The 14,225-nt window shown below is 42.9% G+C and overlaps 1 protein-coding gene across 1 annotated transcript; it reads right to left on the bottom strand.

The window, feature by feature from the left end:
• Positions 1–1,856: 1,856 nt before the first annotated feature.
• LOC108549713 (uncharacterized) lies at positions 1,857–10,398 on the bottom strand. Its single transcript, XM_017903199.1, has 5 exons — positions 10,024–10,398; positions 6,060–9,533; positions 5,863–5,988; positions 3,802–5,763; positions 1,857–3,707 (listed from the first exon to the last, which is right to left on the bottom strand). Exons 1-5 carry the CDS (start codon positions 10,396–10,398, stop codon positions 1,857–1,859), a joined length of 7,788 nt encoding a protein of 2,595 aa, XP_017758688.1.
• Positions 10,399–14,225: the final 3,827 nt, after the last annotated feature.

Raw genomic sequence — 14,225 nt, 5'->3', positions numbered from 1 at the left:
AAGTTTCTTTGGCGATTGAATCGAACTCTCGAAGGATGGCGCGTTGAACACGAAGGAAAATCAGATTCCACGTACTTAAATCTTCTTGTTAATATTGTTATCGCGCATTTAAATGTAATCTAAATGTAATATTTGTATCGTACATTTGAAAGTCGCTTGATAAAGTTCGCTTCCTATAAGCTGCTGTGAATACGTACAAGATGCTAACGAATCTATCGAATTTTACGAAAGTTAAGACAGAGCAAAGATATAAAAGTAAACGTTGATAGCTGTGGTTGATGATTTGTACTCGATACATTTCTCCGTTGATTTAGAATGCGCGATATTTTACATTTTCTATACGATGTACGAAATATAATTGGAGTCAATAGTAATCCGATGTGTCGGTGTCATTTTGAATCATATCAAAGAAAACGAACCAAGCTGCTTTAAAACGGTGTACACTGTGTTTGTATATGTGGATTTTCGTATGCTTGAATGATATATATATATATATATATATATTGCGTTAATTTCATTTTCTGTCGCTAACAATTATATATTAACGATCATCAGACGCGAGGAATCATTATACGAGAAGTATCGCGTGTTTCAATATTGTTTAATAATTACAAATATTTGAACCATTTCTTAGGATAATTAGTTGTATTTCATCGTTGCTAAAGCACTTCGAAATTTGTATCATTCTAAGCTTAAAGATGTGTCATCATCGCAGATAGAATATGTTCTTTTTAATAATATTCGTTACTTACGTATCATTATGCTGTAAAGATTTAATTTTAACGTTAATTGCCGTCCGCCATTGAACTTTCTTACTAATTTGTACGTTTTTGTCAAATAAATCACGATTCGATCAATCCGTTCGCCTGCTTAATTCGTATATGGTCAGGTTACAAAAAAAATGCATTCTTATCTCGAGGACAAACGTGTCTTTTTATTAAAACTGACTGTGAATTCCGGAACGTCCGGTTGGTAGGATCCAAAAAGGTTATTCCCGAGATTAAGAGACTTTAACTTCGTTGACAGGTTCTTGGAACCTAAAGTAGACCACCCTAATTGGTCTGAGCCTAAGGTAAACAGCTCCATGTCGACGGAAGATAAGGGTTCAAGGACTCCAATGCATATTCATACTACTATAAAAATAGTAGTCAGAGCGTATTGTGTCTTGTCATTATGAAAATCAAATATGTAAAATTCCAACCAATTATTTTGCCCTCTCTAAATACACAAGCTCTGTGAACATTTGAATCGCTGCAAGTCAAAACATAGATCCGAGTCGCAGCACGTCTTCGATTGAACGAAATGAGAACAAACACCGAGATGAATAATCTTATCACACGTTTATTATATCTCGTACAAAGATGAAATATTGTAATTTCCGTTCAGTCGTCACTGGTTTATGTTACAAAAGTGTATATGTTGCGCAAGAACATTCGGAATAAACATGCATCGTTACATCAGTATTGAATATTAATTACATCACAGTGAACTTTTTACGATAACTCTTTTTGTATAGATATGCACTATGAAAACACTCGTCGATATTCATTACGAAATGTATCTTTAATTGGAAAATGCTGCGTGTACCATGCATAAATACCGACATAGACCAAGCAAAACACGAAGAGGAACTAACGTTCAAACCGTTCAATTTATCGAATAAATATTAGACTATACAAAGACAACGAAATTCAACTACTTGTACATCAAAAAGTCAATACCAAAGAGAGTATAGCCAAAAGGAGTCGGGACTACTTGCAATTTTCATCAAGACTAAAGACGATCCTTCCTAACATTACGAATAAAGTGCCCAGAAGATAATCATCTAAAGAATATTTCTTCCTTATAAATATTGTTTAATCTTCGTCTGCAGTTTCATCAGTAGCTTCCGTTTCTGTAAATGTATCCTCTTCCGTCTCTGCCCCTGTGTCAGGAGAGTTCTGCTTCACCTCTGTCTCTTCCTCCGTAATAGGATGAATATCCGTCTCTTCAGCTGCAGTTTTACTGTCATTTGCAATCATCTCCTGCTTGACCATTCTTGGAAGTCGGTGTTTGTACGTTTTATAGACCTCTTGTGCCATATCCGCCGTACGAGTGCGGAACTTTCGACGCGCAGAATCACTGAGGAAGCTTCGCGGGGCGGAACACTCTATCGGTCTCTTCAGTGGAACAGCATCTCCGGCGAAATCGACGACTCGTGGATAATCGTCACAGGCTGCCAGTAAGTCCGTGATAGACATTGGCTCGTGACTAGTAGGCTCGAACGAGCCGACAACCCGTGTCTCGCACTCTTCCGGCACATGTTCGACCAGCCGAGGATCGAACACGGGTACAGTTTTCTCCAAGGGAGCAGCCTGGCCCAGATTCAAGTGCCACGTGGTACTGATCAGCGTACTCATCATGTTCTCTTCCTCCAATACCGGCTCTACGGAAGGTATCTCTGGATTCTCCAGCTCGTGACCTCTCCGTATGCCCATAGCTAGATTCTTGCGATACATCAGATAAGAAGCTTCGTCCGGAGTCGTGTGAGCACCCGGTATAGGCGCACCAGGATCACTGGCTTTGCCTGGAGCGGTTCTAAGTGGCTCGAGGAACACCTTTCTCTTCGCTTCCCGTTTCTTTCCATCCGTGAAATTGAAGTCTTCTTGTTCGAACGTGAACGCGACAGGAGTCAAACGGAAGTCGAGTCTCTGATTGGTGTTCAGCATCTTTATCACCGCATAAACCAGAGAATTCATGTTTCTGCAACGTAGAACGTAGATAGCCCCGTGGTCCTTGTAGAACAGGGGTGGCCCGACCCAACAGGGGTCAGCGACGTAGTATCCGTCTTTGGCTGCCAAGGCTGCTAAGGTCACCTTGCTGCACTCTATGACGACGTTTGGTGACTCTTCGAAAGACTTCATCAGCGCAGCCGCCAGAGTCATTCTGTTTCGAGCACCGTATAAAACTCCGCAAATACTGTCTTTAAAATCGATCGTCCATAAATAGGGAAATATCGTGAAGCTGGTTTGAAGATTGAACCTGTTGAAGTGTTTGACGCACTTCTGGATGGAACTTCTCAGACTTTCCGTGTAATAAGAGTCTCCGCAAATCACAGCCGAGTCTAGGATGGCTGGACCCCATCTTGATGGATGACTCAGGTACTGCATGGCTAGCACGGCTACGCAAATGGCTGGCTGATTCTTTCCAGCTCGATCACCGAATCTGCAATCGTATGAGCCAATGGTACCCCAGACCGAGTAGATGAGATTGGACACCTCGACAGCGTAGTTGTTCCAGAATTGCTTGACACTCTTCGTCTCCTGTTCCTCGACTTGCTTCTTCTTCTTGGCTCCCGATTTCACGATATCTGGAGCGTGTCTGAAGTTCCAGTGGTAATCCAGGTACAACCACATGGGGTCCTCCTTGAACGTTTTGAACGGAGGTACGTTCACCGAGTCCACGTGAAGGCGATGGATGAAGAAGCCTGTGGTTTCTTCGAACTGATTCAAGCACATGTGTCTCACCATCAAGCAAACGGTGGGAAAAATGCACAGGCAAGCTTTACCACCGTTCGAAACTTTCCTTCCTTTCTCATTGCATTGGTAAGGGTCTAAATAGTAGTACGCATTCGTGGCTCTCGAATACCAGAAACCGTAACAGCAATTGGAGAAATGCAAAATTCCGCTCCCGTTGGTTTTAAAGTACTTCCTCAAATGCTTCCTTACCTGCGATCGTCAAGAACGAAGATTATTTTCACCGTGTCCATTAATTAACCTGTAACTAACGTAACACTATGTAACAGGGCCTGTAACTGCTAACCTGGGTATAGAAATCAGTTCTCGAAGTTCGAGGATTTACTGTCAACGTCACCAACGTAGATGCACAGTCACGGAAGTCGAAGATCCTGTTCATCACAGTGACATTACGTAAAATGTGCTCCATGTGAAATTTGGGCTCCGAGAATTCCCTGTAGACCGATTCAGCGACCTCGATCACCTTGTCTATCATCCCTGGCATCGGACTTTGAATGATATCTCTCTTCACCATCACCGCCAAAACGGCAACGAAGTAACATCTCCTGACTCTAGGTTCAATCACGACGTCTCTGTCGTTCAGAGCAACCGTTCCTTGCACGAAGATCGGTTTATTCGACTCTGGCACTGTAGGCCTGAAGATCGCTTCGAGATCGTAAGGTTTCGCTGGCATCCTATGAATTTCTGCCAACGAAGTGATCGGCACGACCGATTCGTGGAGACCTTTCGTGTCGCAACAGTCCGGATCGACTTTCTGAGCGTAAGACACCGTGATTACTCTCATCGCGAACACCGCCTCCTCAGGCTCGTCGATTTCTTGCACGATCAGCTTCAAAAACTCCTTCATGTCCGTAGAGGTAACTATTCTCAGGTTTTTCGTCCTTCTGACTGTCCACCAGGCAAAATGGTTCTCATCCTTTTTCAGAACACCGATATGAGAGTCGCCGCAGACTATAATAGCTCCGGTATAGCTAGGTGTCTCGAACACCTTCTGCAAGGACATGGACAGGTTCCAGCCTTCCGTGCTGTACAGAGTCCCATAATGCAGAGGTACGGGCACCACTCGGAATACGTAGTTGGCTATCTCGAATTCGGGTAGCAGGCCATCGGTCATATCACTGACCGTGGAGTCCTCGGTAGCCAGTATGCTGTCAAAGGCGTAATCGACACTTGTCTCGAACAATCCTCTTACAGTCCTAACAGACCAGGTGATGGGATCGTGGATGAAAGACCAGGCCATGATGCAAAGATCCAACGGTGTCGTGACAGATGTATGAGGTTTGAACTTCCTGTCATAGACTCTCTTTCTGACCAACAGCTTTACCGCCTCGAATTCGTCATCCACGTTTTCCGATTCTCTCAACGAAGACTTCTTGAACTGTGGCAGTAGCGGAGAGGTGATGTCGTTCTCCAAGACAATCACGTCGAATATCGAAGCGTTGTAATGTTCGATAGGAGCAAAACCAGGGATCGTCATGTCATAAACGAGACTAGTCTTCGATTCCCATTTCACCCAATCGGCCATCTCGATCAGAGACACCTCCGACTCGGTGGAGAGCTCTACTTCCGCCACCTCTTCGGCATGGACCTCTTCCACTTGCTTCTCCACGCATCGAACTATCTTCTTCCTTCGTTTCTTCTTCACCCTCCTCGTCTCCATGTGAGCTATGCATATGGTGTAAATTCGATACGGCTTCTTCGTATTTTCACCGACATTAGCCTCGACCTTCTCGATCATGGAGCTCAGGTCGCAAAACTCCATGAAGCTGGAATAACCTTCTTCCGAAGCGTTTCCTCTCTCGTCGCAGGGATACGGATCGAACAGATAGTATCGGTCGTTCGCTGTCCAAAAGGCGTACGAGCAATTGCAGAACACGATGATCCCGGTTTTATTTTTCTCGCAGAAATTGTCCACCACGAACTCCAGCTCGTCGTCGTCGCAATTTTCCGGATCAGCGTAGACAGCCTGCTTCGTGATCACGTTGTAAATCGTATCGAGAATCTCGATACGATGGAACCACCGATACGGCTTGTATCGCAGTTTCCCTGTTCGCTGATAAATCTTGTCCCCAAGCATTATTAGCTTGTCTAGCATCTTCGCGGAGAAGCGATCCGGGTCTAACCTAATCTTCACTAGGATGCACAGTAAGGCACTGAAGAAGCAGGATTTAAAATGGCAGTCTTCGACACTGGCTCGGTTTTCGAAGCACATGGTACCGCGAAGTATCCGGATTCCATCGTCGTTAACCTTAGATTTAAAGAAGAAAATCAATAGGAAGTGATTTACCGTTTAAACCTTGGATCAATGGGTCTAGTTCGCTTAGATTAATCTGTTTATCAATCTCACTTTTAAGCCGACAGAATTTTGCAAGGTCTTCTTCTTTTGGGTACCCGTGGTGCTCCTTCTAATGGTGGACGTTTCAATTTCCGCAATTTCCTTAGTCTTTGACTCCGTGCTTTTCGGTTCCAGGGGCTGTCTCACGAAAGAATCGCGTATAGCAATCTCAATGCGAGGTTTGCATTAAAGTGTTTCGAGATACGAACCTTTTCTAACGCTTTGAAGTCGGGGAAGAACAATTCTAGCAATAAGTCCTCTGTATTGCAGAGAATCTTCTCCATCAGAGCGTCACCCTCGTCAGCCTTGGAGAGTAGGCACTTCCGCCTTTTCTTCTCGATGCAGGTAACCGTTCTCCTCTCGGGAGTTGGCGTCTTGATGATCGGCCCAAGCGGTATCAACGTCGGTCGTATGCGAATCCCTACAGGTTCTTCCGGTACTGCCAATCGAACGCATTCTTCGGCTCTCTTCTGCTCTTCTTCCTTTCTCCGTCGATCTTCTTCCTGCATGGCCTTGGCGAGATCTTCGTCTTGGATGTACATGTCATTGATAGCTCTCAGAGGCATCAGACAGATCGGTAAAATTCTGGAGTACAAATATCTTTTCGGTGACAGCTTGATCATCTTTGAGGGTTTGGTATCCTCCAGTATGCCTGACGGCATGATCATCGTCGACCTGGCCAGAATAGCCGAAGACAAGCCGCCCTTTTTCTTCACGTCTAATCTAGAGTCTATGGAGAACCTCGACACCAAGGATGGAATGGATCTTTTGGCTCTTTTCGCTTCCAGAAGCTTCAATAGCGTCTTGTTGGATGGCATGACGTAAGGAGGAGGATGATTGAACTTTAATTTCTCCAACGCTATTTGTTCGTGTACCTGATCAATGGTTTCTTCGTTCTCGTTGAAAACTTTCATATTGGACGTGAGTAAGATCAGGTTCAGACGATAGGGTGCGTCAGGTTGATCTTGTTCCTTCACCTCCAGCAATGGATCGACTATAGGCTTTTCCTCTTCTTCCTGCACCTTAACAACTCTTTTACCTTCTTCTTCCTCCTCTTCTTCGCCCTCTTCCTCATCCAGAACCTCCGTGTCGACGATATCCGGTACTTTCGCTGCTTCCTCTGCAGCCCTTAATTCAGCCTCCAACTTCTCTAGATCTTCGTCCGTAATGGGCAGAAATCTCGTTTTAAAATGCTCAATCTCGATATCCTCTGGCATTATGATCTGTACCTCGGCGGCGTACAGACCAGGTTGTATCGACTCCAGTTCTACGAAGTGAATCGTGAACGAAGGATCGTTAAATTCCAGGATGCCGTAGAGAAGATCGGTCAGTTCGTTCAAGTTAGCCACCACTGCGAACGAAGCAGGATAGTCCCGAAGACGCCAACCCTCTTCGTCGCTGCCGTAAGGATTAAATACGAAGTAATTCGGTCCTTCCCTCCAAATACCGTACATCAGCCTCTTGTTCTCGAGTACCAATTCCGAATATCGATCGAAGTAACACTCGAGAGCCTCTGCAAGGTTTGCCAATGGATTCGCTTCGCCCTGAATGATTTTCATCTTCGTCTTAAAGAACACGTCGTTGTCGCCCATTTTCAGCCTAACAGGCAACATCGTCATGTCCAAGTGACTCGGTTTGGGTAACAGCTTCTCCTCCACTTCTCCTTCTTCTTCTTCCTCTTCCTCTTCCTCCTCTGCTTCCTCCTCTCCGACCACTTCCTGCGGTTCTTTTATGACAGGTCGCCCTTTCCTGATCCAGTCTATAACTTCGTCGAAAATCTTGTTGCTCACGTCGATGAGTTGATCGATGTCCATGTTTCGCCACTTGGTGGGCTCCTTCAGCCTTCTATAAGCCAAAGCTGAGAGAGCCGCTATTAATCCCTGCTTCCCTCTCGACCACTCGTCGAAACTTTCGTTCAAGCAGTTCTTCGAGCCTCGAAGAACCAAACGATGAGGATTTATCACTTTGTAACCCTTCACCATCCTCACCACCGGTTCTTCCGCGGGTTCTTTCTCTTCCTCTATTTCTGGCCTCTCTTCCTCCTCTTCGTCTTCCGTAAATTCTTCAACTTCCGTATCTCCTTCTTCTTCCGGTTCTTCTTCTTCGTCTAACTCTTCCACAGGTTCCTCTTTCTCCTCGGGTGGCACGATGACGTAAGTTACCGGTTCGTCTTCGGCCATCATGTAATCCTCGGCGTCTGTGATCAAGTCGGGTACTTGTACCGCGACGTCTCTCATTTTGTCCATATCCGGTCGTATCCTGGGCTTCGTGTCCACCATATCGCCGATCTTCGTGACGCTGTCTTTTATCGTCGGCATCGGCGGAGGCTGGGGTCTGCGATTCGTACCTTTCTCTCGATAGATCACTTTCTCCAAAGGACCACCAGGTATCGTTCCAGTCTTCACGTACAAAACTCGAACCCCGTGGATCACGAATGGATCCCTGTCTCTACTTCCAGTGTTCTCCATGATGGTCTCCACTACCTGGTTAATCGAGCTGTTCATAGTTACGCAAGCAGCCTCTCCAGGCTTCGACGAGCCGTCTATTTCAGCCGTGCCGCTTCTAAACCCTTCCTCGTCACAGGCAAAAGGGTCCATGAAGTAATACGTGTCGTCGTGTCTCCAAATGGCGTAGAAGAAATTCTTGATCTCCAGCAGACCGGTCACTTGAGACTCGAAGAATTCGCGTATACCATCGTCGATACCAAGTTTGCCCTTTTTCTGGCCATAGCCGGGAACGATGTTTGTTCGAATCTTCACCTTCGCGGAGTAAGCTCCGAGAATAATGTCTCCCATGATGTCGTCCAGTCGGAGTTCGAACTCTTCGCCGTGGAGATCCTTATCGAGGACGCGAACCAGATCGATGAAGTATATATTTGACTGGTTGAATATTAGATCGATCAATGCGCTGGTCCACTTGTTGGCGTTTACCAACCGCGAGTAAACCAGAGCAGCCAGAGCTATGACCAAAAAGGTGCGACTGCGAAGTGGAGCTGGAATTGCCGGATGCGTTACGTGATAGGATCCTTGAACGACTGCTCGGTACTTTTCCTGCACTTTATAACCACTTGGTCGCCTTTGCGGTATGTGATCGGCCCTCTCGAGCTTTTCCGAGTCCACTGGCTGGGTGTAGTGATCCACGCCGCTGATAGCGATCGCGTAAAGGACGAAAGGCTCGTTCTTCACGTTGCTCTTCTCGAGGATAATGAAAAGCAGGCCTATCAGATCCTTGACCAGGAACAGCTTGGCCGTTCCACTGATCCCGTCAGCTGCCGGCTCGCAGTTATCCTTCCTGGCTTGACCATCGAACAGGTTGTAATATTTCGCGTCCTTCCATATCGCCACATTCAACACACACGACGACAAGATGGCAGCGCTGTAGCGTTTGAAGAACAGGTCCAAAGCCTTCACCAGATGCAGTTCAGTCGGTTCCGTGGACCGAAATTTACCAGCGTAAGCAGCATCCTCGATGCTCACGTTCACCGTGAGCTTGCTCTGGATACAGAGCGTTCTCTTCAAGTCGAGAATAGAGAGCAATCGTCGGTCGTCGGTATTTATGTCCTTATACGATTCGCAGTAAAACGTGTCTCCGTCCTCGATGATCTGATCGATAACTGCCTCGTTCCAGCAGCGGGACTTGTACACCGTTGTTGTCGCAAACGCCGCAATTGCTGTTGCACCACCCTATCATCGGAATAACGAGTAACAGCGATGGAATCCATAGACGATTCGAAGTCTTGCAAATCGATTATGATTCCATATTCGCAGACGAATAATGTAAGTACGATTAGAGGAATTCTACGCGGGTTTCGCGCGAGATTTCGAAATTTCACGAAGAAACTCGATCGAGAGTGTTTATGTTGAAAGATCAAAAGGGTATCGGTAAGCCAATTAAGATTGCGCAAGGATAGCACTGTGATTATAGTCTGCACAGTTGGCAATTTCTCGCGAAGTGTTCGATAATCATAAAGTCTGATAGTTGAAACGATAATCATCGAAATTTTAACGTAATGGATGGTAAATATCCGATTCAAGGGCGAATATAATTTGACAGAAACTAGCTAGTCTGCAATGTTTATCGTTTTGTGATCGCTTATGAAAATGATGTCAGAAAGTGTATAGCTTTATTTGAGATGAGATTCATTCTAAAATGATCACTAAGTATTCCATTTACCTGATGGCCTCTGGATAATGGCGAAAATTTTGGCATGTTAATGTGAGTCATGCCTGCACGCACACCATATCTCACGCAGGATGGAAGCTCTGGCCTAATTTCGGTCAAGGAATACGTGTCATTTGGCAAGCCGAGATACAGATTTAGGTCTTTGTACTGCTCCTCGAGATCTTCGTCGAGTTCATCGCTGCTAGGTGCGTTATCATCAGCAGCTCGAACATCATCGGTTACTCGACCGATAGCATTTATTGTTTCAGGGGAGACGATCTCGTTGCATTCCGTGAGCTGCTTCAGTTTCTCCTTGAATACCACCTTCTTGTCGCGATCTATTTCAAACCATGACTTTGCTCTTAAATCCTTCTTGTCCGTATCCATTTCGAATCAAGATACGCCTTTTGACAACACTTTGATAGGGTTTCAACGATTTCGAGACAGTAAGAATCAGAGACAGCAGGTGTGTCGACGTATTTGTAACATTTTAAGCTCGAGCTTCGTTCAATCCATAACCTACATTTTCGCCAGAAACGTGCACCGGATATTTAACCAATAATTTTACCTATTTCCACGACCTCTTTAGTACCGAACGACAATGGTATTCATTTTTACTTAAAATTTTGCCATGTTTGACCAGTGATCTATCGAAAAATGATGCGAAATATAATACGAAGTTAACTATAGGCAAGAATACATAATTACCTATCTCGATCGAGAAACAAACGACGAAAATTTATTAAATTAAACGTTCTTCCAACAAATTCATAGGTATGACACAATGGGTCTGTCTAACATCATCGTCACGGAATCTTCCTAAAAGTTCAACATGAATTTACCATAACCGGGCATTCATGAACACCGAACCCCGATCGAAAATCAAATCACGTACAAAGATGTACAAAATTCATACATCAGCCCATCCTCGATTACAATAGACATCGAATCGCTGGAAAGTTCCATACCGAATTCATCTTTATAAAGCATGTATCGGAGACGAAAAGCGGATTGTCGAAAATACCGGAAATGGAAGGAGGAACGAACAAAGGGGACGAAGGAAACGCGAAAAAAAGCGAAGAAACGAAAACGCAGGAAGGGAACGACCGACTGCATCGACGAAGAGGAAGCGGGAGAAGCTGCGCCTAAAATCGTGCTGAGAGTGAAGTATTGGAAATGCAAGAAGAAGAAAAAGAAGAAAATACCGAGGCAATTTACTAGGAAAATTTACAAACGTATTCCATACGCGGATTTAGTGTTGGGATGCATAAAACCTTCGTTGGAAGAAAGAGAGTACCTCATAAATCCGCGCCATATTGAATGCCTTGGACTCAGGCCGCCTACAACGGATAGCGTGCCGGAAACCGCGAGTGAGATCACGATTCCTTGAATTTTAATATTATATACCGACTCTTTAATCTTCGATCACTCGTTCTCGCTAAAAAAGAAAATTACTTCCATCCGAGGATGAAAATTTCTTGAAGTTAACCCTTTGCACTCGACGATTTTTTCCTTACAGGAAAAAAGTCATTCGAAGACGATAATTTCAAAACGGTAAATAAGAAATGATATAGAAATTAAGACGTAGAATTATTTTACTTCGACTTTTACTTATTCCACGCATCGTTGGGTAATTGTAAATTTGATATATTAATTGATATCCATCGTTAGAATCTGATTAAATGGCGTATAAGAGGCACCTCTCGAGTGCAAAGGGTTAATATTCTTGTTTATTTCTTAATTCGCATTTCCTTCCTTGCGCGTGTATTTTATTTGCTTATTTTATGCTCAAATTATTCCCACGTTTCGCTTATTTATTCCCGTGCTTACTTTATATCTTTCACATTGATTACCATTTTACGACTTGTTTCGCCAGTTTATGCTTTTGCCTCGTTAAAAATTTACGAGTCGGAATTGCGGCTATGGAGAGGAAATTTTGTCCCATTTTTTGTTCCGTTTTTTTGAAAATTACGACAATGTTTGTCGCAGTCTGTGGCAGAGGGTTCACGTCACGGTTTTAATTACTGGAGCAAAACATCTTTGCAATTAACGCGAAACTAATTAGTTCACTATCTGTTACCTTTGCATAAGATCAATTACGTTTAATCGTTTCTTCGCAGCGGAGCGAAGTTACGTCAATAATTATTAATGTCAGAATTGCTTTTCCTATTGCGCATTTCTGTGACAGCGACAAGCAAGATTCGCGCGGTTGATTGGCAGAAATGTCGCGAAAGGAGGAGACCGTGCGCAAAAATCGTTAGAAAAAGATCATTCCGCGAAATGTCAGAGGAGTTGGAATCGAATGACAGCGAATGCCACAGTATTTGTTCCTTCGATAGCAACATATGCCTGGCAGGTAATTTTCCTACTATTTGTCTTTAATAAAAATAACATTAAAATGAGATTAGAGAAAAGTATTTCGTATCCTTAATTGAAAGGATACGAAGTATTCCTGATAGGAGTTACCATTTTCATTAACCAGATAGAGGATTAATCACTTTTTAATCGAATAAACGCGTTTACTCGTGCAATAATATACCAAAGCCATGATTAATCGTTATTGCATATGAAAACTGGATAAAATGTTCGAAAGTGATTAACATAAGATTTGCTTTTAAAATTAACTCCAGACTGTCACTTGTTACTTGACACTAGAAATACCAAACCTGTCAAAATATCTGGTCCCTATTGAAAATATGCAGCTATTTTTAGTAAAATTAATATACGCTCTTATCAAGATAGAAACGTTACTATACCTGTTTAACTATCGTTAGCATATTACATTTATCAATCACGCTCTTTATTCATAAGAATTCGCTCTTAAACCACACACCATCGTAGATATAAAACTAACCTAATCGAAGGGCGAAGAAGAGATCAGGTAACAGGAACGCGAGAAACTAGTACCCAGAAATAGCATTGAACTTCATCCCTCAGTCGCGATCAAGAAAACGAAACGAATCGTCGAAACGTTGAAACGAAATACATAGAAAAAAATTAACTAAAGCGAAAAAGGAAAAGAAAAATTGTATCAGGTCGTGGAAAAAAATATCACGGGAATCAAACGAATCGAAAAGACAGGGAAATAATAAGGACAAAAGTAATCCGCAACGAACGCGATTTGTCGATATCCTTTACAAAGACCGTGATCCGACACAGGGTACAGCATAATCCTAACGGGACAAACTAGTTAGCGCCAGTGATCCAGAACCATTCCCATCAGAAGTGGCACACCATCTGCAAGGAGAAAAAGGGTTTCCTCTGGCATCTACTGACCGGATGATTCTTCCTCGAACCTCTTAAACCAATTACACGACGAAAGGTAGGAACGCGTGTGCGGTCAAACGACTGGCGAGACTAGTTTGTTGCAAAAGAACGTTGATAATCCACGTGAGGATGAAACATCTTAGCAAGACAGGAAATTGTTTCAGCACTGGACATCCGACCGCTGCGATTCACCTTTATTAATGAGGAAATCAGAGGTGGAATGGAAAAGGGAACATTGGAAATGGATACAACACGATGATACGTAACCAAGACAGATAGTTTCGTTATTCGGTACACAAATAACTTTGTAATATAGAGTTGTTAAATGATAAACTGCCACTCAATTTTTAAGGTGATGGTGAACCTTGTAATATTTTTGCTTTTCGCAGTAATATTTCATTTTAACCAAAAATAGAGAGGAAATAAAGATATATTGACATACCATGGACATATCATGGAAATTTATCGTAAGGAAGTGCAACTGTAGTTAGAATTTATAAAAAGTGTATAAATTATGAAATTTATCATTAATAACAAATTGAAATTGTTATTAACAAATTGCATAAAGCATAAAAATATTTCACATAAATGCATCACGGAAATTTATATTCTAAAAGTATAAATAAAGTTTATAAATTATAATACTTATCGTTAGCAACAAATTAATAATGTTAATAGCAAATTGTTCACAACATAAATTTATAATAAAAGTGGAAAAATTAATAAATTATTGGCTATTACTAGAACTTACGACGTACTTGTGTTAAAACGTATTTGTACAATTTGCAAAAAGTTTATAAATTATTACACTGATTGTTTGTAACAAATAAATATTGTTATTAAGAAATTGCTCGCAACGTATATTTATAGTAAAAGTGAAAAAATTAATAAATTATTGGCTATTAAAGCGGAAATATAATAAATAATGGTATCGGTAAAGTTTGGAA

Source organism: Eufriesea mexicana, unplaced genomic scaffold (genome assembly GCF_001483705.2).
Source record: "Eufriesea mexicana isolate 0111107269 unplaced genomic scaffold, ASM148370v2 scaffold2217, whole genome shotgun sequence".
In the NCBI taxonomy this organism is placed as follows: domain Eukaryota; kingdom Metazoa; phylum Arthropoda; class Insecta; order Hymenoptera; family Apidae; genus Eufriesea; species Eufriesea mexicana.
The sequence above is the reverse complement of the archived record's forward strand: the minus strand, read 5'-3'. Positions and strand labels throughout refer to the sequence as shown.